This window comes from Thamnophis elegans, chromosome 1 (genome assembly GCF_009769535.1).
Source record: "Thamnophis elegans isolate rThaEle1 chromosome 1, rThaEle1.pri, whole genome shotgun sequence".
Classification (NCBI taxonomy): domain Eukaryota; kingdom Metazoa; phylum Chordata; class Lepidosauria; order Squamata; family Colubridae; genus Thamnophis; species Thamnophis elegans.
In genome coordinates this window covers 871,906-895,841 of record NC_045541.1, presented here as the reverse complement: position 1 = coordinate 895,841, position 23,936 = coordinate 871,906, and the positions used below count along the sequence as shown (strand labels likewise).

Genomic DNA, 23,936 nt, shown 5'->3' with positions numbered 1-23,936 from the left:
CCAAGGAGAGGAAACAGTCGCGGAGGCAGCCAGACGCCATTTTGGGAGCCGCGTGAATACCGTGTGGTGAGGAGGATTCCATGCCAGGACACTGCGGTGGCTGCTCCTGCCGCACCAACGCAAGGGCACCAGCGACGCATCCTTCAAAGTCAAGGTTCCGGCATAGGTTCACTTGTCCCTTCGGAAGAGATCGGTATTCAAGGATCTGGCTCATCTCACGTTAACAACAGATGTGAGCCTCTTCGGCTGGGGAGCGGTGCTGAGCGGCACAGTTGGCACAAAGTCAGGGGTCCCCGGCAGACCTAAGACACAACATAAACTGATTGGAGCTGCGTGCAGCCCACCTTGCGCTCAAACACTTTGCTTCCCAAGTGGCTGGCTGGCATGTGTTGGTGCTCATCAACAATCAAGGGAGTGCACACTCGCTGGCACTATGGCAAGAAGCGTTCAGTCTGGGGACCTGGGCAGACCGTCATCTCCTGTCGCTGGTGGCAGAGCACATGTCCGGAATGGACAACGTTCAAGTGGAATGGCTCAGCAGGGCCACCATTGACCACGGGGAGTGGCAGCTCCATGCCCAGCTGTTTCGTCAGATCTGTCAGAGGTTCCGCCAGCCGCAGGTGGATCTCTTTGCATCGCTGAACAACGCCCAGCTGCCGAGATTCATCTCCCACTTCCAGACTCGAGGGGCAGAGGATGTAGATGCACTACGTTGCCAGTGGCCGACGGGTCACCTGTACGACTTTCCCCCCCCCTTCCCCTCATTCCCAGGGTTCTGAGGGGTGGTCACAGAGGGGGCAGAGGTAATTCTAGTGGCAGCTTTTTGGCCTCGCAGGCCATGATTTGTGGACCTCCTAGACCTCTCCATAGAACCCCATTGGAGGATTCTGGAGGAGGAGGTGGCCCTGCACCAGGGGGCCCTGTCCCACCCAGAACCACAATGGCTCCAGTTGACCGCCTGCCACTTGAGCGGGAACATCTAAGGGCAGCCAATTTTTCTGACAGGGTGATCGGAACTATCGTGGCCTCGTGGAGACAGTTGACTACATGCATATACAATGCCACGTGGGCCTCGTTTGTGTCCTGGTGTGGTCGGGCGCATGTGTCTCCCACCGAGGCCTCAATCCCTCAGGTTTTAGAGTTCCTGCAGGATGGGTTGGAGAAAGGCCTTTCTCACAACACCATCCATAGGCAGGGGGCGGCACTATCCACTGTGCTTGTGGGGGAATCACTTGCCTGACATTTGGTGATCAAGCGGTCCTTAGAGGGGCTGTTAATCTCTGGCCACCGGTTGTCCACAGGTTTCCCACGTGCGGCCTACCACTGATGCTCCAGGTGTTAACGGAGGGTCCCTTCGAACCTCTGAGAACGGTCAGCACTCAGAATCTCACCCTCAAGGTGGTATTCCTGATGGCGGTCACCTCCGCCAGGCATATATCCAAATTAAGTGCCTTATCATCTAGGGAGTATGTTTGCGTGCTCCACACAGACCGTGAGGTGCTCAGATTGGACCCTTCCTTCCTACCGAAGGTTAACATGCCCTTTCACAGGGCTCAGGAGGTGGTCCTGCCGGATTTCTGCCTGGCCTCATCCAGGGACAGGGAGTAAGCATGGCATTGACTAGACGTCCAAAGGGTGCTGCTCATTTACCTTCGGCGGACCATGTCTTTCCGACGCACGGAGGCACTGTTTGTATCCTTCCTGCCTTCCTCCTTAGGGTCCAGGGTTAAGCCTTCCACCACCGGGAGCTGGATTAGGGCAGCTATCTCCACTGCTTATTAGGCAAGGGGCGTGCAGATGCCAGCTGGCATCACCGCTCACTCGACGAGGAGTGCGGCACCTTCGTTGGCTTGGTCCATGCAGGCTCTGTTCGAAGACACCTGTCGAGCGGCTGCCTGGGCGTCGCCCACGCCATTCATCAAGTCTTGATGCCTAGGCTTTGGCTGAGGCTTCATTTGGTCACAGGATTTTGCTTCCTTAGCTATCAAATCATAACATCCATCCCATTACAATTCTATGGCTCCATATTATGGTGATTTTATTATGGTTTTACCTCTATTTTATCTCCTATGTTGTATTTTCAATATGTGTCTGCCTGCCTGTCTATGCTGACACTTTATTTTGCCATATACTAAATAAATAATAAATAATTAGTACCAAATAATGAGTCAAGGATGTGCAATCTTTTTCTGATTTTAGATGGATCCAACTTTTGAGCCAGAGGAAAATGAAATCCGTACACTCTTTGGATTGCATCTAATGCAGAAAAGGAATGATGGTGTGATTGATCAATCACTATTCAAAAACATTGTTACTAAAAATAAAAATGTAAGTAAGTTATCTTGAATGAAAATGGGGTTAGTTCCAATAGGAATGCTTAATCTGCTGCTAAAAGGATATCTTATCAACAGGGCTGTTAACAATCACTTTTAAAAACTCTGGGTAAGATTGCTAATGAACCAGATGGTGAAAATATTTGTGCTCTGTTTGTGCAAGTTCTGTATAGACAGAAACTGCGGAGAAAATTGGAAATATTAGATGCTAAATTCACTTTGTGTTTGAACTAGACTGCAATTACAAGCGGGGAAGTGAAGCTCTTCCTTTAAAGAGCAAGCCCCAAAAGAGTTAGCAGGCTTTGCTCTAATGTCTCTCTCTAGAACAGACCCTGACAAATCGATTGCTACCACAGATATGCCAGGTTCAAGAACAATTAGTTACCGTATTGTTTGGAGTATAAAATGTACTGGAGTATAAGACACACCAAGATTTTGAAGAGGTAAATTTTTTACCCAATCAGTAATTTTTTTACCGTTGCCCTCCTGACCGAGGTCCGGCCCCGATTAGACTGGGTGCATGTTGTGTTTCTTTTAATCCGCTTTCTTCTGTTTGTTTTTAACCCTTCTCTTAAAACTTATTTTCTGTAAGCCGCCCGGAGTCCTTCGGGATTGGGCGGCCTATAAATTTAATAAATCCAAATCCAAATCTGCCCGGATCTATCAGTGGGGGGGGGGCCCTGGGCCGCACTCTCAATCCCCTCATATGCCCCAAACAGCCGTAGTAACATATACACCCCACTATAACAATAAAAACAGGGAATAAAAGTTAAAATTAATAAAAAGTGGGCTCCTTCATTAACATACATACTCACTCACTCCACATACCAAGACAATTTGTAAAGACCCCGCGGTGCCTTTGTAATCATCTTCCTTTGTTTCAGCTGCCTGATTCAGCCATCAGAGATCTCATTGTTGCCACCATCGCTGTTAAATATACTCAGTCTAATTCCGTTTGTTATGCCAAGAATGGACAGGTAGGTACATGGGGACATTTGGAGGAGTGTCTTATTGTTCTTCCTGATTTAATATCCAATTTTAAAAGCGATTGCTCTCAAAACAGATCTTACTGTTACAAAATTGTTCCTAACATTTCAAACATATAAATTTTTATCTTGGACAACAACAGTTGTCATCTTGTGAGAGATGGTCTTCAAGAACATCAAGAGTGCTATGATATCAAGCGCTGATAAGAGCATTTACGGATTCTATAAAAGCTCATAATTTAAGAAAATGTCATCCATGCAGGTTCTGACTAGCATGATCCGTATTCATTTGTTCAGGGTTCAACAACATCTCACCAACATCAGATTCTCAGATCTGAATTAAATTTTTTTACAGACATTGTTAAATGCTGTGCAAAAGTACGGTGCCGTCTTTCTCTAACAAGGCTTCCTCCGTATTTTGAACTACTGAACCATCCGACCCCACCCAGTCTGTACATTCTGAAGCTGTGGACTTCCTAGCTTCCTTCCAGTAGCTCAAATCTAACTGCACTCATCAATCTTAGCCTTCTCACCATTTTATATTGTGATCCTGGGACTTTTAACTAGGTGAAAGACAGTTTAGTTTTACCTGTTTACATCATGGAAGATGATGTGAAGTTAAGCCATTCTTGGTTTAAAGAGTAATTTCTTGAATGTATCCAAAGGGTTGGGCTGATAATTGGCTGGCCTCATTTATTGAAATGAAAATAAAATTATTCTTAAGAAAGGCTGAAGTGCCAAATTGCAAAGCAGGGAAACGGAGGACCTGAGGAACTACAGATTTCTGGTTTTATCTAGGAAGATTCCGTGTCAGATCATGTCGGGGTTAATGATGCACAAGGCCCTGGAATACAGCGATTACTAGACAGCAAAGGTGGGTCAGGAATAAGATTTAGATTAGAATTGTATCTATTTTTTTTAAAATAAGAAAACTTATTTAATAAATAGTGGGTGTACACTATCTTGATGTCAGCAAAAACGATTGATGAACCCACAGATCTTTAATTGGCAAGCTAATTGGGCCCTGAATTGAATGGATGTCAGTCAAAAAGATACATAATTGGCTTGAAAATAACATTCATGCGTAAAAAGGATGCCTTTCAAATTAGAGAAAAATATTAAGTGGGTGACAATAGGTTCAAAAATAAAGTATATAATGTGGAATATTGTGCTTGACTATCATATTTATGAAAAAGATCTTAAAATACTAGCTGATTGCATATTGAATTATAATATATATTATAATTGATTTTTTAAATTCTTTTTTTTCTGGCTCTTTTTGCAATTCCATCTCTAACTTCTTATATTCCTCTTCTAGTTTCTTTCGAGCTTGTCCCTTTTTTTTATTCCTCTTCCCCAGATACGTTATAGTGAGTCCGCTAATATAGGCCTTCGCTGCGTCCCATACATTCCGTAATGTGGTTTTTTCTTTTCTGTTCTCTTTAAAGAAAAAGTCCAATTTCCTTTCCATGTATTCTATAAATTCTTTGTTTTAAAATTGTTTGATTCATTGTCCACCTTACTTTCTTCTTTTGTCTCTTCCATATAACTTCTATCAGATTATGATCTGTCCAAGTATTTATTTCAATGTTTATCTCTCGTATATTACATATGAATTCAACTAATATCCACATCATGTCTATTCTGGACAAAGACATATATATCTATCTGAGTAAAATATATATTGACTTTTCTCAGGGTGCTTTTCTTGGCAAGCATCTTGAATACCTAATTCTTCCACCATTTTACAAAAGGTTTTTGGAAGCGTTTTTCTATATTTTTTTGTTTATTTTTTTAGCCTTATTATCCAAATCTGCATTCCCAATTGCATTAAAGTAACCTACAGTGCATATATTGTCATATTCCAATTCTATTATTTTATTATGCAATTTACTATAGAAATCTTCTTGATTGTAATTCACTGCATATATTAACAAAAGAGGAGTTAAAGCACAAATGAAAGACGAAGCCAAGTTATTTTTAGTTTATTTTAGAATATGATTGTTAAAGATTTATACCCTGTATTTGCTCTGGGAAGTCGGGGGGGGGGTTGGGGGAGGATGGGCTCGGGTGGGGAGGGTGGTAAATATTTGTAAAATCTTTTTTAAAAATTTTCAATAAAAAAAAAGATGTTGAAGATAGCCATTTGTCTGAAACGGTATAGGGTTTCCTGCCTAGGCAGGGGGTTGGACTAGAAGACCTCCAAGGCCCCTTCCAACTCTGCTATTGTAAAATTGTAATCAATTTGTATAGGAAGGAAAAATAAATGAATATGACTCTACTGTCATGGCGTTTATTGATGCATAATGAATAAGCATATAGAAAGTTTTTCATATGCCTTTTAATTATTTCGTTCCATGCGTTTTAGGTGATTGGAATTGGGGCAGGGCAGCAATCCCGTATCCACTGTACCCGCCTGGCTGGAGACAAGGCAAATGTCTGGTGGCTCAGACATCACCCACGAGTGCTTTCCATGAAGTTCAAAACTGGAGTAAAAAGAGCAGAGATTTCCAATGCTATTGATCAATATGTCACCGGGACCATTGGTGAGGTAAAGCAATCAATAGAAACAACTCTCAAATCATACATGAACTTCAACTCCCAGAATTCTCCAGCCAGAATCATGAGAAGCTCAGCTTCAATTCTGGGAATTGAAGACTACTCATCAAAGTTGCCAAATTTAAAAAACATTGATGCATATCGTTAACATCCTAATTATCGTTACCATTTGTTCCTAACAAGAGTTTTGACTATTGAAATTTGTTATTTCTTTTTTTTCAAAAATATGTTATCCATATCCAAAACAAGGTTAGGGATCCATTATCCCTAATAGTTGTGCTAGATTAGGATCAAATGGGAATGAGTACTTTCGAAGTTAGTCTGTTCTTTCAAAGGTTTGGAAGACTATTGGATATGACTTTTTTCTGCACTGGGGGAGAATTTACAAGGTCTCCCTCAAGGCCGTTATTTTGTGTTGGTTCTGGTCCTTCATAGCAGCTAAATTCTAGAAGTGATGGGTAACTGGTAACTTTTCTCATATCTTCCTGAAAACTTTATTGATGTTTCTGTTTATTTAACATACCTCTGGAAGGATTACTATAAGAGAATAATATTGGGAGTATCAGTTTCATAGCTTCTCCATATCAGTCCATAAAGGCTGCTGATGTTGCTAATCACTGAGATTTTATCTGGACTGCAAAAAAAATGTGTCTGCCTTTTAAAAAGGATGATTGAGAACATGCTAAATATGGGTAATCCTCGAGGTACAATCGTAATGAAGCCTACCCATTACGGTCATAATGTTAACTGAACCACATTAAATAAACGAACCCCAGCCCTCCCCAATTCATATGTTATATTGAATGATGGGTACTTACCGTATTTTGTGGAGTATAAGACACATCTTTTTCCTTCAGAAAAGAGGGTGAAAATCTGAGTGTGTCTTATACACTGAATACAGCATTTTTGGCCTCCTGAAACCCCACCCCCAAGAGCACTCTATAAGCGTCCTAAAAGCTATGCATGCCCCCTTTTTTTACAGAAAATGGGCCTGGTTTTGTGAAAAATGGCCTGGTTTTTGCTTGTCCCCCCCCCCAGACCCCAGTAGCACTTTACAAGCCGCCTAAAGGCTATGCATACCCTTTTTTTGACAAAAAAACAGGCCTCTTTTTTTTTCAGAAAATCAGGCCATTTTTGGGAGGTCTGCAGAGTGCAAAAACTTTTTTTTTTAATTTGCCTCTTCAAAATCTTGGTGCGTTTTATACTCCAAAAAATACGGTAAGTGCACATGGGGTTCCTCGGGTAGCGAAGACTCCAGCATCACATGGTCGCTTCCCACCCCATGGGGTCTCCACAGCTGCTTGTGCCTTCTCCACACCAACCCCCTATTTAGCACTCACTTGCCTTTTGAAGTTCTCCAGAGCTCAAGCAGAGTGGGCCATGCAGATGTTGGCAAAGCTGTTTTTCCCCCTCACATCTTGGGTTCTTACACTCACTCATTTTTGCACACAGATGGAATAGTATGTAAGAAGATCTATCACATCTAAGCCACCTTTGGTTGCAGCCTGGACAGTGCCACAGGCACCTTCTGTGTCCTGCTGGGTAACTGATTTAAATGAGTCACTTTGGGATTGGCCCACAACACACCTGCCATAACAATAGATGAGAAGAAAAAAGTATGGTTCATTGACATTGCAATACCTGGGGATGCACGAATTGAAGATAAACAGCAAGAAAAAATCACAAAATACCAGGACTTGCAAATTGAAGTTGAGCAACTGGAAAAAGAAATTGTGTGTTGTCCCGATTGTAATTGGAGCCCTTGGAGCAATACCCAAAGGGCTACCTCGCTATTTGGAAATTCTAAATTTATCAGACTTGAACATTCTGATTCTACAAAAAAACGCCCTACTTGGAACAGCTTATATCCTCCGTTATCTTAACAGTTCCTCGGTCCTTGGTTAGGACTCGAGCTGTTGAGCTACCAACCAGCCCCAAAGGCTGTGAATCTCACCAAAGATTAACCACAAATAATAATACTAATGATAATAATAATGATAATTATTATTATTAATAAGATCTTGTGGGATTTTCGCATACAAACGGACAAAATACTGGCGCATAATACACCAGACATCACACTGGTTGAGAAAAATAAGGTGACAATCATAGACATCGCAATACCAGGTGATAGCAGGGTCGCCGAGAAGGAACATGAAAAAAATAGCAAAATACCAGGACTTAAAAATTGAAATTCAACGACTATGGCACAAACCAGCAGTGATAATTCCAGTGGTAATTGGCACACTGGGTGCTATTCCAAAAGCACTGGAATTACATTTAAAACAGTTAAAAATTGACAAAATCACCATCAGTCAAATGCAAAAAGCCGCACTGCTTGGATCTGCACGCATATTACGAAAATACGTTACGACGTCCTAGGCCCCTGGGTGGGGCCCGACTAGTAACCAATGCCAAATCTGGCGAAACAACTGGCCGCTGTGATACAATTGTATAATAATAATAATAACAATAATAATAATAATAATGTTTACTTATCCATTTTAACATACCTCCCATATATCATTGATCCTTTCCTTATATTTCCCTGCTTTTAACTCCTGTTTTTATCAGCTAACCATTGATAAAATAAATCCCAGGTAAAAAAGTATTCAGTTTCTTTCTCTTCCTTAATTGTAAGTGTTAGCCTGTCCATTTCTGAATATTCTGATCTTTTTAAATCATATTTTATATCTGTAGGGATCTCTTTACTTTTCCATTGTTGTGCAAATGCAATTCTAGCTGCAGTCAATTCATTCTTAAGGACTCAACAGATGCTCCCCCAGAAAGAGCCATGTCTTCCTTTTTAGGAATACCGTAAGGCGGTGGCACTTCTGATCACCAAATATGACAGCTTGGCTCCCTACTTAATATACTTCATTGTAGAACCGATAGTAACAGGACTGCTCCATCTCTTTGAGCATTCTTTACCAGAAAAGTTTATGTTGATAGAGGGAGCACTGAAGCACAGTCAATGCTGTTGTTTTCTGCAGAAATGATTATAAGACAACCAAATGTTCTTTATCTGAAAAATAAGTCACATTAAATGAAATTGATAAAACAAGTCAACCAATGTTGTTGATTTCTTGAGGCAGTTGGGAGCTCATGAAAGTTTAAAAAAAACAACTTATGACATTTGGCTTAAAATAATCATACATTCCAGCCATAAAAACTGATGCTGCAGCTCTTAGAACAGCCCTGTTTCAAATTATGGGGCTAGGAAAAAGGTGGATAAAACCAATCACACTGTATTTGCCATGTTTATATGAATGAGATTTCCTCCATTTAGCAGGTGATTAAAAATGCATTTTTACAGGGTGAAGATTTTGCAAAGTGGAAGGCACAATTTGAGGAAGTCCCCAGTTTGCTTACTGAAGGAGAGAAAAAAGCCTGGATTGGAAAATTAAATGGTGTCTCACTAAGCTCTGATGCATTTTTCCCTTTTAGGGATAATGTAGACAGAGCAAATCAGGTAAGATCTTTTGATAAAATCACATAATAAAAGATGTTCTTGTTTAATCAGCTACCCAGACTCTAAAGGAAATGTTTGGCTCTTTGAAACCTACTTAAAACAGCAAGAAAGATAGATTACCACACTGGGGTGATTGTGGACTAGTGTTAATTAGAGAATGATCAGTAACGTGTATCTCAGGCTGATATCTACGTCACTTTCTGCAATTCCAAACCAGGCTCCCTTAGTAGTCTCTCTTTTGACAATTTAGCACAAATAGCACTAATACAAAATGCAAGTTTCATTTCATCTTCTGAATTTCCAAATTCACAGTTCCTTAGTTAACTAACTTAAGACATTAGTGATTTTTTTTTTTAAAAAAACCATGTTACCAACTTGGACTACACCTTTCAGAGGAGATGAAAGAAAAGTCTTGTTAGTCATTGCCAGTTCAATAAATCAGTTCTCCCTCCAAAAGAAATTTCTTCTCCTACCACGAATTATAAAAGAAGAACTTGAGAGCCCTCTGACCTTTTAATCATATGCTGAGTCTGCTCTAGAAAGCCAGAAGTTATTCCCATCTTCTCCAGAGGCCTCCTGAGAAGAATAAAGGTGATGAAGGCGGGAATGGCGTGCAACTTTCCATTACAAATACATCCTATGCTTACTTCCCCTTTCTTTATTCATTGACTGCTGAGTTTTTCTAATTAGTCTGAGCTCAGCAATCTGTAGCCACTTTTGACACTTGGTTATTATTCTTGGCAAGACAGCCCACAGAAGCAAAACACACCGTTCCTTCCGCATACCTCTCTACAGCCTCCTGACTCCAGATTATAATCAAGACCAGTGGGAGTTACCTTTAAAGTAAAACTAATAGAAGCGTATCACAGATACACCCTTAATTTAGATTTTGCCTGAGGTGTTGGGATAGGCAGTCTGGATGTAATTAGGATTGAAATTACTCATTTATAAGGTTCCTACCATTTTGGGGTGAAATATGCAGGACTAGGAAACACATTAAAATAGTCTTTCCTCTGAAATTATGGAATGTAGTGGTAAGAGCCGAGGTGGCGCAGTGGTTAGAGTGCAGTACTGCAGGCCACTTCAGCTGACTGCTAGTTCGGCAGTTCGGCGGTTGAAATCTCACCGGCTCAAGGTTGACTCAGCCTTCCATCCTCCCGAGGTGGGTGAAATGAGGACCCGGATTGTTGTTGGGGGCAATCTGTAAACCGCTTAGAGAGGGCTGAAAGCAGTATATAAGTCTAACTGCTATTGCTAACTGCTGTATGATGGGCAATTGACATGACAATGCTGAGATTTTTGCTAATACTGCAATCAGGAAAGCAAACAGGTTAATGTCCAGAATGCTGTTGAGATTGAATGAAGCATCTGGGCACCTGCTCTCTTACAATAAGGGTGGTAGAAAGGACTTTCTTGAGGCTTCATTGCATTCTCAAGTAACAAGTCTACAGAGCTTTTAAAAATTATATGCAGATTAGTATTATGCCCATCAAAGGCCCGCTGTGTTATGTGATAGGCAGAGATTTGCAAGACATATCAAAGTCAAAAAACCCATAATTAGTTAAGTGCTGCCATTGTTTCAGACCCACCTGGAGTGTTTGCGTAGTCTGTAGGAACAGTCTAAATTTTGTAAGCTGTGGATCCAGGCTGCCATGTTGCCCAATCATATAGTTATCTTGGCCAATTAAGCTCTCTAGAAGAGGGGGTTGAATGCCTCATTGCACTAGCCATAGCAATAAGACTTACTGTATTTTTCAGAGTATAAAACACACAGGGATATAAGACGTACCATGATTTTGAAGAGGTAATTAAAAAAAGTTTTTGCACTCTGCAGACGTCCCAAACCCTCTGCAACCACAAGAAAAAAAAGATTATGTTTCGGTCGGCCAAAAATGCTGTATTCAGTCTGTAAGACACACCCAGATTTTCACCCTCTTTTTTGGGGGGGGGAAGGTGTGTCTTATATTTTGAAAAATACGGTATATACCGCTTCACAGTGTTTTACAGCCCCCTCTGACTGGTTTTACAGAATCAGCATATTGTCCCCAATAATCTAGGTCCTCATTTTACCCACCTGGAAAGGGTAGAAGGCTGAGTCAACTTTGAGCCTGGTGAGATTTGAACTGCCAAATTGGCAGCCGATAGCAGAAGTAGCCAGTACTGTATTCTAACCACTATGCCACCACAGCTCTTAAGAGCTGGTTTTCCTTCCCAAAAAGAGGCCATGTTTTGACTGCTCTTCTCAGGAGGTTCCTTGTCCTGGGCCAAAAGGCAAATATCTTTTTCTGCGTAAGGGAATCCAGAGGAGGGTGGTGATCCAACTGAAAGCATTCTTAGAGACAAGCAATCCTGTAAGGCCATGACTTGTGCTTCATCTGGGTTATGTGAAAAAATTGGCCTTGATTTGGTTGACTTTTACAGGAGAGAAACAATTTGTGTGTTTCTCACTTGATTTTCCTCTGGCTTTTGGGTCAATTTGCAGAAGTATCCCCCTTGATCAGCTCTATGAATTGGGTGGGACTTTTATGTAATACTTACGCTTTTAATAGTATGTTCCCAAGTTTTGTACTAGGCGACTGTGGCTTGAAGCCTGGAGTCTTACAATGTCCTGCCCCAAGATGCTGTCTTTGATAGTGTTCAATGTTTATAAGAAACTACTGGGTGAAGTCATTGGGGATTTAGGTTGAAATGTAATTGATATACTGTTGTTACATGCCTGTTTCTTTGTATTGTCTGAACGGGGAGAGAAGTGTATCCCCTAACTGGGCCCTTGAGTTGAGTACAGATAGTCCTTGACTTATAACAGTTTGGTTAGTGACTGTTTGAAGTTATAATGGCACTGAGAAAAATGACTTACGACCATTTTTTACACTTCCAACTGTTCTACCGTCCCCATGGTCACTTGATCAAAATTCAGACACTTGGCAACTGATTCATTTAAGTTGGTTGCAGTGACTCAGTGTTATGTGATCCCCTTTTGAGATCTTCTGACAAGCAAAGTCATTGGGAAAGCCAGATTCACTTAATAACCATGTTACTAACGTAACAATTGAAGTGATTCATTTAATAAATGTGTTTTCCTTTCTCAGAGTGGAGTCCAGTTCATTGTATCCCCGTCCGGTTCTGCTGCTGACCAAGTTGTGATTGAAGCCTGTGATGAATTGGGAATAACTCTTATTCATACCAACCTTCGCCTATTTCACCACTGATATTATAAAATCAGTATTTTTGAAGCATATTCTTTACACAGTCTGCTAAAAGCTACATATATTGGGAGTTAAGAGAGATAAAAATTATGAAATTTTCTTGAAAAATAAAAGTGCAAAAACTATCAATAGAAATAAAATAGTGACATAAAATCAATCATTTACTGTTTTTTATCATTCTCAGCTAAGGATTGTACATATTGGAAATTTGTTTTTAAATTAGTGAACCTGAGATGTTCATTAACAGGAGAATGGAAGTTTCTCCTGAAATTGATTCCATGTGGATAGAAATAGGATTATTTCTGGAAGGAACATCTGTCATTTGAAAGCAGCGTAAGAAATGGGGAAGGAGAATATTGGAATCACTTTGGTAACATTTATAGATGTTTCCATCTCATCTGAAATTGGTGCCCGAAAACTACCGGTCAACCCTGACCCGAAGGCTCACACAAACACAACAAACCCCTATCATTAAACCGAATTGTATGATGGGAGCCTTATGTAATAATTGTTCTTTTGCCATTTTGACAGTGGGATACATAGTGATAGTATTTGGAAAAAGGATTGTATGTTGTATTGATTTTTTTGTCTTGCTTTTCAAATCTTCATTGTGCATTCTTGTCCTTTGACTAATTAAAACAATGTTTTAATAAATGTTTGAATGAATAGGTAATACTTTGGAAGATGGACTCAAGATCCGGAAGCACCTTGACAGAGTTGAATACTGAGCCTTAAGTCATAAGATGCAGTTCAGTGATAAGGGAAGTTCCTGTACTTACCTGAAAACAAATGCATAAGTACAGAATAGGTGGTACCTGGCTGAACAGTAGTAACTGTGACAGGAATTTACCGTATTTTTTGGAGTATACAATGCTCCAAAGTATAAGATGCACCTACCTTTTGGAGAGAAAAACAAGAAAAAAAATCTGCCTCTGCTTCCCAGCAATTTGCCTTCTAACAGCAAACAGCCAGTTTCAATTTAGCCTAATTAGCACAAGGGGGGGGGGAATCTGCCTCTGTCTCCTAGCATTTACATAAGCAGCTGAATTAGCTGTTTCAGGCTGCAGGGATTGCCATAGCCTATTGCCACCTCCGCACGCCTCAGTTCCAGCCTCCGCATCCCATTTTCAGCTCATTCCGGGCGGCGGGAATCAGAATAGGCGGAAAATGGGGCACGTGGAGGCGGCAATAGGCAATGGGAATCCCTTCAGCCTGAAACAGCTAATGGTGGGAGGCCGACCCAACCCACAATCAGCTGCTTGTGCTAATCAAGCTATGCTGAAGCTGAAACAGGCCGTTTGCTGCAAGGAGGCAATAGATGGGAGGCAGAGGCCAAAGGGTGGGAGCCGGTGGGTGTGCGTGACTACATTTGGTGTATAAGACCCAAATTTTCACCCTCTTTTAAAGGGTGAAAAAGTACACCTTATACTCCTAACAATATGGTATGCGTCCTAGTGGACCATATATGTAAGGTGAAACTCGAAAAATTAGAATATCGTGCAAAAGTTCATTTAGTTCAGTAATGCAACTTAAAAGGTGAAACTAATATATGAGATAAGACTCATTACATGCCAAGCAAGATAGCTCAAGCCGTGATTTGTCATAATTGTGATGATTATGACTTACAGCCCATGAAAACCCCAAATCCACAATCTCAGAAAATTAGAATATTACATGCAATCAATAAAAGAAGGATTGTACATAGAACAATATTGGACCTCTGAAAAGTATAAGCATGCATATGTACTCAGTACTTGGTTTGGGCCCCTTTTCCAGCAATTGCTGCCTCAATGCGGCGTGGCATGGAAGCTATCAGCCTGTGGCACTGCTAAAGTGTTATAGAAGACCAGGATGCTTCAATAGTGGCCTTCAGCTCTTCTGCATTGTTCGGTCTCGTGTCTCTCATCTTTCTCTTGGCAATGCCCCATAGATTCTCTATGGGGTTCAGGTCAGGCGAGTTTGCTTGCCAATCAAGGACAGTAATCCCACGGTCATTGAACCAGCTTTTGGTAGTATGGGCAGCTGGAAAATGAAGTCAGCATCCCCATAAAGCTCGTCTGCAGAAGGAAGCATGAAGTGCTCCAAAATCTCCTGGTAGACGGCTGCGTTGACCCTGGACTTAATGAAGCACAGTGGTCCAAAGTCCTCTTTTCTGATGAGAGCAACTTTTGCATCTCATTTGGAAACCAAGGACCCAGAGTATGGAGGAAGAATGGAGAGGCCAATCAAGCACAGTAATCCCACGGGCATATATAAGAGCCGAGGTGGCGCAGTGGTTAGGGTGCAGTACTGCAGGCCACTTCAGCTGACCGTTATCTGCAGTTCAGCGGTTCTAATCTCACCGGCTCAAGGTTGACTCAGCCTTCCATCCTTCCGAGGTGGGTAAAATGAGGACCCAGACTGTGGGGGGCGATATGCTGACTCTGTAAACCGCTTAGAGAGGGCTGAAAGCCCTATGAAGTGGTATATAAGTCTAACTGCTATTACTATTGAACCAGGTTTTGGTGCTTTTGGCAAAAGCTGCTCTCATCAGGGTAATCCTAGCCCCTAAGGAGAAAGATCTAAAAGACACAAACTGGCTCCATACGCCGGAATGAAGCGGTACACCGAATGGTAAATGTGTGCAGGGCCCGTCAGATGTCCAGCCTTATGCCATGACCGCTTTCTGTCTCCGGAAGGAGCCGGGCAAAAGTCCGGCAGCACAACCTCCTGAGCCCTGTGAAAGGATGTGTTAATCTTAGGTAGAAAGGAGGGGTCCAAGCGAAGTACCACGTGATCCTTGTAGAGCACGCAGAGATCTTCCCTAGACGATAAGGCACTCAGTTCCGAGATACATCTGGCGGAAGTGACCGCTACCAATAAGACTACCTTGAGGGTGAGATACTGAGTACTGACTGTCCTCAGCGGCTTGAAAAGTCCCTCCACAAGTGCCTGGAGCACCAGCAGTAAGTCCCACGTTGGAAATCTCTGGACAACTGGTGACTGGAGATTAGCAGCCCCTTTAATGAACCACTTGATCACCGGATGCTGAGCAAGTGATCTGGTCTTCTCACCCCACAGCATTGCAGATAGCGCTGCCACCTGTCTATGGATGGTGTTGTAAGAAAGGCCTTTCTCCAACCCATCCTGTAGGAACTCTTTAAGACCTGAAGGATTGAGGCCTCGGTGGGAACCACATATGCCCCCCTGCATCAGGTTACAAAAGAGGCCCACGTGGCATTGTGTATTTGTGTGGTTGGCTGTCTACATGAGGCCACGATTGTTCCAATCACCCTATCGGAAAAATTGGTCGCCCTTAGATTTCCTGCTTAAGTGCCAGCCGGTCAATTGGAGCCACTGTGGCTCTGGGTGGAACAGGACCCCCTGGCACAAGATGACCTCCTCCTCTGGAATCCTCCAATGGGGTGCTATGGAGATGTCTAGTAGGTCTGCGAGGCCAGAAGGGTGCTACCATAATCACCTCCGCTCTCTCTGTGACCACCCGGCTCAGAACCCCAGGAATGAAGAGAAGGGGGGGAGGCATACAGGAGACCCACTGGCAGCGTAGTGCATTCATGTCCGCTGCCCCTCGAGCTGGAAACTGGGAAATGAATCTGGGGAACTGGGCATTGTTCGGAGACACAAAGAGATCCACCTGTGGCTGGCCGAATGAACAAATTGGAGTAAAACCCCCGGCCCTCCTGGTCTGTAAGGACTAGTTCCACAGCCTGAATCTCCAGAAGGTGTTGAATGGGCACCCTCATGAGGTTCCATTTAACGGGATTCCTCGAAGGAGAGAAAACCCTAAACCTGTTTGGGGGGTGGGATAGGAATTCTAGACGGAGACCAAATCGAATGGTATCAAGAACCCACTGGTCGGTGGTGATGGAATCCCACCCGTCCGCGAATAAGGTGAGGCGGCCACCAATTGGAGGAAGCAATTCTAAATTACATTCCTCTGTGGAAGGAACGACCGCCTTCCCCTCGAAAGGGCCTCTTGTCCTGCGGTTGGTAGCGGGACCTGTCTCTATGATACGACCTATCTGACTGTCTGTCCTGCTGCCTGTTATTACGGGGAAGAAAATACCTGGCTTGTTGGGCCTCCTGGTCCTGCTGGCGGAAGGAAGGTCTATGATAATATGGAGCAGGCGTCTGTTCTGACTGTTTAGCTGCCGTGGGCAAGACCTTATTCTTGTCGTCGACCAAAATGGGTTCCAGCAGTGCCCCAAACAACTGGGCCCCCACATAAGGAGCTGCCGCCAGGTGCCATTTGGGTTTGGCATCCACTTCCTCCTGGAGGTTACAGATGTTGTCAAGGCTCTGGATGCATATTTTACTGCATGAACGGGGGCATCAGGTGAAAACTGGGTAGCAGCGATGACTTTGTTATAAGTCTTGCTGCAACCTCTTGTCATCTAGGGGAAGATATTCTTGCATCAGGCGCAGCCACAGCAACGTGGTTCGATTGACACCAAAGCCGCCGCCTTAATGGCCCACGATGTCTGAAAGGTTTTCCTCAAGGTGAGTCTGCCTTTTTATCCTCCGCCTTGAGGTTACCAGCGATCTCCCCCGAGACCATCACCAAGACTCCCACCCTCAGCCACCCCCCCCCCCCACTCAGTGTCATCACAGCCTCTTTCCTGGTTAGCCGCATCCGAGCAAGAGTTACATCCGAGTAGGCCGTTGCACCCAAGTAGAAGAGCCACAGGCAGCTACAGGCTCAATCGACATCAGCGGGGCAGCATCAATGTGGCAGCGTTAGTGGGGTGTAAGCATGGCTGAGCGGGCCTGGTGATGGACAGGGTCCCCTGGATGGCAGCCTGAGGGCTGACATGCCATTTATAGGCGAATATAATAGCCCTATCCATCTACGATCCCAGAAGTCTAATAATTCCTAATAATTTACTTGCAAAAATTTACTTTTCCATTTTGGATGGACTAAAATGTGGGTGTTTAAAAAGAGAGTTAAAACTTCCACTCAGGTAGAAAGCTCACTGGGCAATAATGGGGCAATAATCTTTTATCAACCTAATTTCCTTTGGAGTTTTATTTTGAGAAAACAATAGGAAATTAAAGAATTTAACAAACTTTCTATAGCTTTCTATAATACCTAAGATTGGTTTTCTTTAGTTCTATTCTGTTTCTGTGGGCTGCTAAGCATAATAATGTCAGAAGTGATTACAGATTGCTGAGCTCAGATTAATTAGAAAAAAAATCAGACAATAGTTCAAAAAAAGACAATTTGGTGAAACCTTTTATTAAAAGAATTGTCTCTCACAGCAGAAAGCTTTGGCACTTACAGTATAAAAAATAATCACTGATCATAATTATACCAAATTTTTCTGTCCACAGTATACTAAATGTCTTTAATGTATTTTCTTGTAAGGACATTTAGAGATTGGGGGGAGGGAGGAATAGAAGGAAATTGATGTTGATAAATAACAGTATGAGATACATATATACTGCTAGGGGAAAAATAGGATCATTTATAAAGATTAAGGCTGTGCATATTATAAATATCACAGTAATAGGATATGTAGTTCCCATTGACGCCTGCATGGTTAGCAGAACATATTTCCTCCTTGGATTTTCATTTGAATATTCAGTATTTTCTCTCTCCCATTTTTATGGTCCTGAGGGTGTTTACAAATTGCTGAGCGTTTATTATTAGCAATAGTTGCTTTAAGGAAAATATTGAAAGACTTTGGGAAAAGAATGGACAGGATATATGCTTCCTTGATGAAAAGAAGAATTGAAATGCACCAGAACGGGCCTCCTTTGGACAAGCGCAGCAGAAGTGGAGAGGTGCAGCTGTTGTAAAGCTATCAGGCCTGGGGTAGGAAAACCCAGATGACCACCAGAAGGCAGAAAAGAATCTAAAGTGTCTTTGCTACAAACCTGTGGTCATCCAGATTTTATGGAGCCCAAATATGAGAGCTAAATGCTTTCATTACCCCAAGATAAGATAGATCTGCTTTCTCCTGGCAGTATTTATAGTGATAGTCTTGGCTGCAACCTCTTTTTGCTTGATGTTAAAATCTTGATAATTAATCTCCACGTTGGTTCTGGGCATCGGAATGTAGATGTAAGGGGTAGAAGCATTCAATTGGACAATGGATGTTCTGCTGGGGGAAACATGGATAAATATAATTAGCAGTCATAATGTTAAAAGGCAGCAAGTATCTTACTGAAAGTGTGGATAATCTGAACAACATTTATACTGTAGGCTCTTAATGAAAAATCTTAAAATGACTGTCTGATTTCAGAACAAAAATTCAGTGTGTCTCACCATCTGCAACAACCTGAGATTAGATCAAAATACATGTGACATTATATGATGCAAATTCTGCCCTTCTGTACTTAGATCCTGATATTTGGCCCAAATACATAATCACAGACTTTGCTTTTTTAATGCATATTTTATCACTTGACACCTATAGACCACCTCTGCTAATGTAACTGATGCTTAGGACTCCATGGGAAAGTACTTTCCATTTGTTTTATATTTTGTTTAAGCCTTACCTTTTCTGGCTTATATTACTGCAATTCTATCATGTAGAACGCAAACAGATCCACATCATTTACCAAAGAAAGTGAAATTATTTGATATCTAACAGCTCAATGTCACTTATGTCGGGGGTGCCCGTGATGGCCTGAGCCCTCTGCCAGCAAATACGGGCTTCTGCTACGGCTTCTTGCAGGCGCCATGGGCCGGTCCTTCGCTCTTTCCAAGGCGGCCCCGCGGGCCAGAGCTAAGCACCCTGCAGGCCGGATCCGGCCCACGAGGCTTGAGTTTGACACTCCTGCTATAAATCACATTAGGAAGCTGTGAAATTTGCTTTAGAACATATGCTCCAGTATTTTGGCAATGGACAAGGCAAAGGGACTCTGAGCACTAAAGGCAGAATCTCCTATTTATTCGTATACAATAGAACACCCCCATTTCACAGAAAGCAAATGGGTGAAATTGTGAGGGGAAAAAAATAGACAATAGGTTATTCACCCATCATCCAAGGACAAAACATGCAAAGATAGGGCCTGCAGAATCACAAAATCCAATTAGTAGGAAAAAATACTTTATTCTTAGTATTGATTAAAACTTTAGAGCCACAAATGAGCCCACAGAAGGCCAATGTTCACTTACCGTGTTTGGGCTTTGCTGCTCTCTCTGTAAATAGGTTTGACTAGGAGAACCTTCAGATGCACCAGGTCTGCGGCAATTGTCACAACGCCAGCCCTGTAAGAAAAGAAAATTATTATTTTTTAAAAATCCAAACCTGAATGTTCTTGAGGGTATTTTCAAATGTTGTTGGACTTCATCTCCTTCTTGGGCTGAGAATCTTGGTAAAGATTCCAAAAGCATTTTTGGAACAGAAAGAATACCTGCTTTCATGCCCAGATTTAAAGGAGGTGGCTATACAATGGATTATGGAAATAATATAATTTCAACAACTCCAAGATAAGCACATTTAATTTAAAGTTTTTATAGCTGCCCACTCAAATATGTCTTATGGGCCGTTCTCATTAAACGTTGCTGCAAATAACAATTTATGGAAATAATGGTTTTATGTATATATGTATGTCTTGTGGCCCAGCAGGAGCCGTTGGAGCTGCCACCAGACTCCGACAGCGAGGGGCCCTGTGAGTCAGCTCTGGAGGACCCTGGACAGGGTTCCGACTCCGAGCAGGGTGCAGAGAGACTAGTTGGCCACCAGGAGGACCAGTGGGGAGGAGACAAGGGAGAGTGATCCAGAAGCCAGCAGTGAGTTGTTCCTGGATGCCCGGCACCGAAGAGCTAATAGGCGTCAGGAACAGTTGCGCAAGTACCGGGGGTAATTGCACTCAGCTGGTGGTCATTAGGCTCCTCTCCAGACTATAAAAAGACTGCTTGTGCACACGCCCCTCTTGCAGAAGTCAACGCAGGAACTAATGACGGAGAACATCATTGTGAGCTTGGCAGGCTGGATTGCTGCCACGGCTTATCTGTGCTGGATTGCTGCCCAAGTTTGTCTGTGCCGGTTTGCTGCCAAGGGCCTGTCTGTCTGTCTGTTAATTAAATGCCGTAACTTATCTTTGGCTCGGAGTGTGTGTGGATGTGGGACGAGGGGGGTCAGAACACATATCATATAAAATAACATACTTTTTAATTTTTCATTATCATGTTTGATAATTTTATATGATTTACTATTTCTCATAGGTCTGTTTTGAAGATACAGTCAACTCTGTGAATATGAATATTTTTATGTACCAGATCAATTTAATTGGCTCGTTTCTACTATTCACAAGCACACAAACACACAGTCAAATATATCTAAATTTTAAAATTGACATTATCTTTTAACTTGATTCAGAGCAGTTGTTTTAAGTGCTTTAAGCAAGAGCACAAAGAGATGATAAAAATTGTCTGGTTAAATAAACAAAAAGCTTGACATAGAATGGAATTGCCTACCTGTTGTCCCCCGTAGCAGGTACATGAGCAGATGGCCCCAAGATATTCTTTCTGCCACTGCTCTCCTACATGATACATCTTCCCATCATCATAACAAGTCGCTTCATCTGCAATCAATTAACAAGTCTTTCAAAAATTGGAGGACTACCACGCTTTGTTAACTTATGCATGCATTATCATTATCTCCAATATTAGTTTCATCCTAAAACACTGCCAAATTATTCTTAAATAATTAATTCTATGGCTTTCTAGTATGAGCACATTTTTGCAGATTCTTTTTTCCCCATAATTATCTATGAAGAAAACATTTCATAGAGTTGAAAATAATTACAGAAATCACTGAATCCCTCTCCTGCTCAGTCAAAATATCTAGCAAAGATATTTGGTGGAAGCCTGTTCTCTTGGTGGATAGTTGACACTGTTCTTTTTGGTATCTATCCTGATCTCTTCCCTTGTAGCTTGAACCCATTGGTACTGGTACTGCCCTTTACAGTGAAAAAGAAGTTCCCTTTGTCTTAAAAAGTTACAGGGAAAAGAAAATCTAATTCTCAAACTCTTCAAGTTTGTCAATAGTGTCCAGTCTGGTACTCCAGAGCCATACGTGGATCTCAAAATTCCTCCAATCCTGATTAGATCTGCCTTTCAGAAAGGGCCCTAGTCCACAATTTTACAGGCCAAGCGGCAGTCTTTAGCATCGCATTAAAAAATTAGGAATCTGCATTCCATAAAAATGTTGTATTCCTGCTGCATTTCAAAGGTGAAGGAACTGTAGTCCCATAATGGCTGGGAGGATAGTTTTATAGGGACAGTTTTATAGTTTTATAGCAGAGTATCAGAGCATGATCTGCTGACTGGCTGTTCTTCTATTACAGTAGGGATTGTTTTATAAATTAACTATTTGAATTCTGCAAAATAATCTATATATTTCCATTCAATATAGGTAGTCCTTGAGTTTCGAATGAGATGGAGCCTGCCCATTCCATTCATAACCCGAGGATTCGTAGGTGTGAATTGCGTAATTTGAATGTGATCAATTCTTCCTTTTGCCCACACGTTCGCCAATTGAATGCAAGGCTCGTCAAGGGCACAAGAGGCATCTCAGGGTGGGGAAGGCCATGGGGGGCTTAGTGATAGAACAGGCCTCCTTATTGAGATACCTTATTCCCCCTCCCCTGCGGTCCCCAGAATGGCTCTCCCCATAACCTGCCATGCCGGGTCACTTTCCTTATGAAGATCTGTCTCTCCAGCCTGTTTTTTTGCCTGCCCCCCCCCTTTCTTTCTTTTTTTCAAAGAAAGCTTTTTTATTTTTTGTTTTGCTCCCTCCTTTCTTGTCGGCAAAGCATTTGATGAAGCCTTAGGCGACACAAAACGAGGTGCAGAGGGCCACACATGCCCTTCCAGTCCTCCCTTCTCCCCACTGAAGTGCTTGGTGAAGCCTTTGGCGACAGGAAAAGGGGTGCAGAGGGCCTTTCCGGGCCCCCTTTCTCACCGCCAAAATGCTTGAGGATTGAGTCGCTGTCGGCTTCAGCAGCCCTTTGGAAAAAACCTTTGCGGTAGGAAGAGAGTTTTGGAAAGGCACACCCACTCCTCCCACCCTCCATTGGGAGCCAAAGCCTACAGGGACGCAATCTGTAGGCAGCCTTCGGCAAGAAAAGGGCAAACGGGGGAAAGGCCTTTCCTCTGTTTGCAAATGTGCAGGCCTCAATTCACAGGGGATAAGAGGCCTAAAGTGCAAGATCCCGCGAGATCAGTAGCATGAGATCTTGCGTGATCTCATGCTACGTTTAGGCCCCTGTCCTCTGCGAATGCACTGAAACCCTGAAGCAACGAAGCAAGCAAAAAAACTTGGGACAGAGCCTTAGCAAAAGAAGTCTCCACGGGCGAAGGGTCTGTGAAGACCCGGTCGGGGTGAGGTGGGGGTGGAAGAGGCAGGGCGAATGTTGCAGAGCTTCTGTGTCATTTTTAAGGGTGAACAACTGCCTTGGTGCTGCAACGTTTGTAATTTCGGGGCTTGTTCGTAAAGACTTGGGAGCGCCTATTGTATAACGTAGAACGTTCGCCAAGGGAACACTCGGAATTCAGGGCTTATCTGTACAACGTAAGTTAGAGACGCTGTTCATGAAAAATACATACGAGGGTCACACTTGAATTCTCCTTTTCCATTTCCAAGGCAAGTGCAGCTCATCACCTGGCCATTCTCTCCATGCCTATCCCACTTCTCACCGATCTTATAGTTCATCCCATTGTCGTGACACCACTCTGAACGAAAGAAAATAATAGTTGGAAGCGGAATGGTTTGCAACTGCATAGCTTTTAATACAAGGTGACTTTTGTGCTGCTTGTGCCCTGAAACTGATGTATTGGTGAGAGGAAACGACATAGAGCAACATCTTAGTTGAGAGAGCAAGAGCTCTGCTCCAGGGCCACTGAAATGAAATGGCAACTTAATCACAGTTGGAGATCTTAAGAAAGCCCCACCAGCGCAAGGTTGACTCAGCCGTCCGTTTTTACGAGGTTGGTAAAATGGGGACCCAGATTGTTGGGCACAATATGCTGACTCTGTAAACCACTTAGTGTTGTAAAGCACTATATGTCTATTGCGATTTATGATCAACATTTCAGACAACATTTCCTACACATTTCCTATTTGCAAGTGTGAATTCTTGCTCTAAGGTCAAGGCAACGTAGTAGTTGTGTTGAAGGACCCTGGTTCAATGTTCAGTTTCTTCCAAAGTCCTTCAACACAACAACTACATTGCCTTGACCTTAGAGCAAGAATGCCTGGAAAATCCCTGTTTGAGCCCCAGAACAGCTCCTTCCAATGAGCTCAGTGACTCAATGTGGGTAAGATTCCCACTATGACCTCTACTCAAATGTGTAGCAATTTACATATCCACATCCTAGGGTCAGCCAAAATTTATTCCTAAAATTTCATCTCAATACCTTATTTAT

The 23,936-nt window shown here is 42.5% G+C and overlaps 2 protein-coding genes across 6 annotated transcripts in view; one reads left to right on the top strand and one right to left on the bottom strand.

The window, feature by feature from the left end:
- The window catches only part of ATIC (5-aminoimidazole-4-carboxamide ribonucleotide formyltransferase/IMP cyclohydrolase), a 29,990-nt gene extending 17,277 nt beyond the window's left edge, over positions 1 to 12,713 (top strand). The window contains exons 12-16 of the mRNA XM_032210854.1: positions 2,200 to 2,328; positions 3,218 to 3,310; positions 5,688 to 5,870; positions 9,195 to 9,350; positions 12,440 to 12,713. Coding sequence (XP_032066745.1) covers positions 2,200 to 2,328; positions 3,218 to 3,310; positions 5,688 to 5,870; positions 9,195 to 9,350; positions 12,440 to 12,559 — 681 coding nt within the window. The 3' untranslated portion in view covers positions 12,560 to 12,713. The remainder of the gene's footprint in view (positions 1 to 2,199; positions 2,329 to 3,217; positions 3,311 to 5,687; positions 5,871 to 9,194; positions 9,351 to 12,439) is intronic.
- Positions 12,714 to 17,771: 5,058 nt separating this feature from the next.
- The window catches only part of FN1 (fibronectin 1), a 100,321-nt gene continuing 94,156 nt past the window's right edge, over positions 17,772 to 23,936 (bottom strand). For 3 of the 5 annotated variants that reach the window (XM_032238951.1, XM_032238975.1, XM_032238967.1), the window contains exons 41-44: positions 23,118 to 23,243; positions 20,985 to 21,091; positions 19,680 to 19,772; positions 17,772 to 18,660 (exon numbers count right to left, since the gene is read on the bottom strand). In XM_032238951.1, coding sequence (XP_032094842.1) covers positions 18,583 to 18,660; positions 19,680 to 19,772; positions 20,985 to 21,091; positions 23,118 to 23,243 — 404 coding nt within the window. In that variant the 3' untranslated portion in view covers positions 17,772 to 18,582. The remainder of the gene's footprint in view (positions 18,661 to 19,679; positions 19,773 to 20,984; positions 21,092 to 23,117; positions 23,244 to 23,936) is intronic. The other 2 variants (XM_032238960.1, XM_032238983.1) reach the window with 1 other exon arrangement.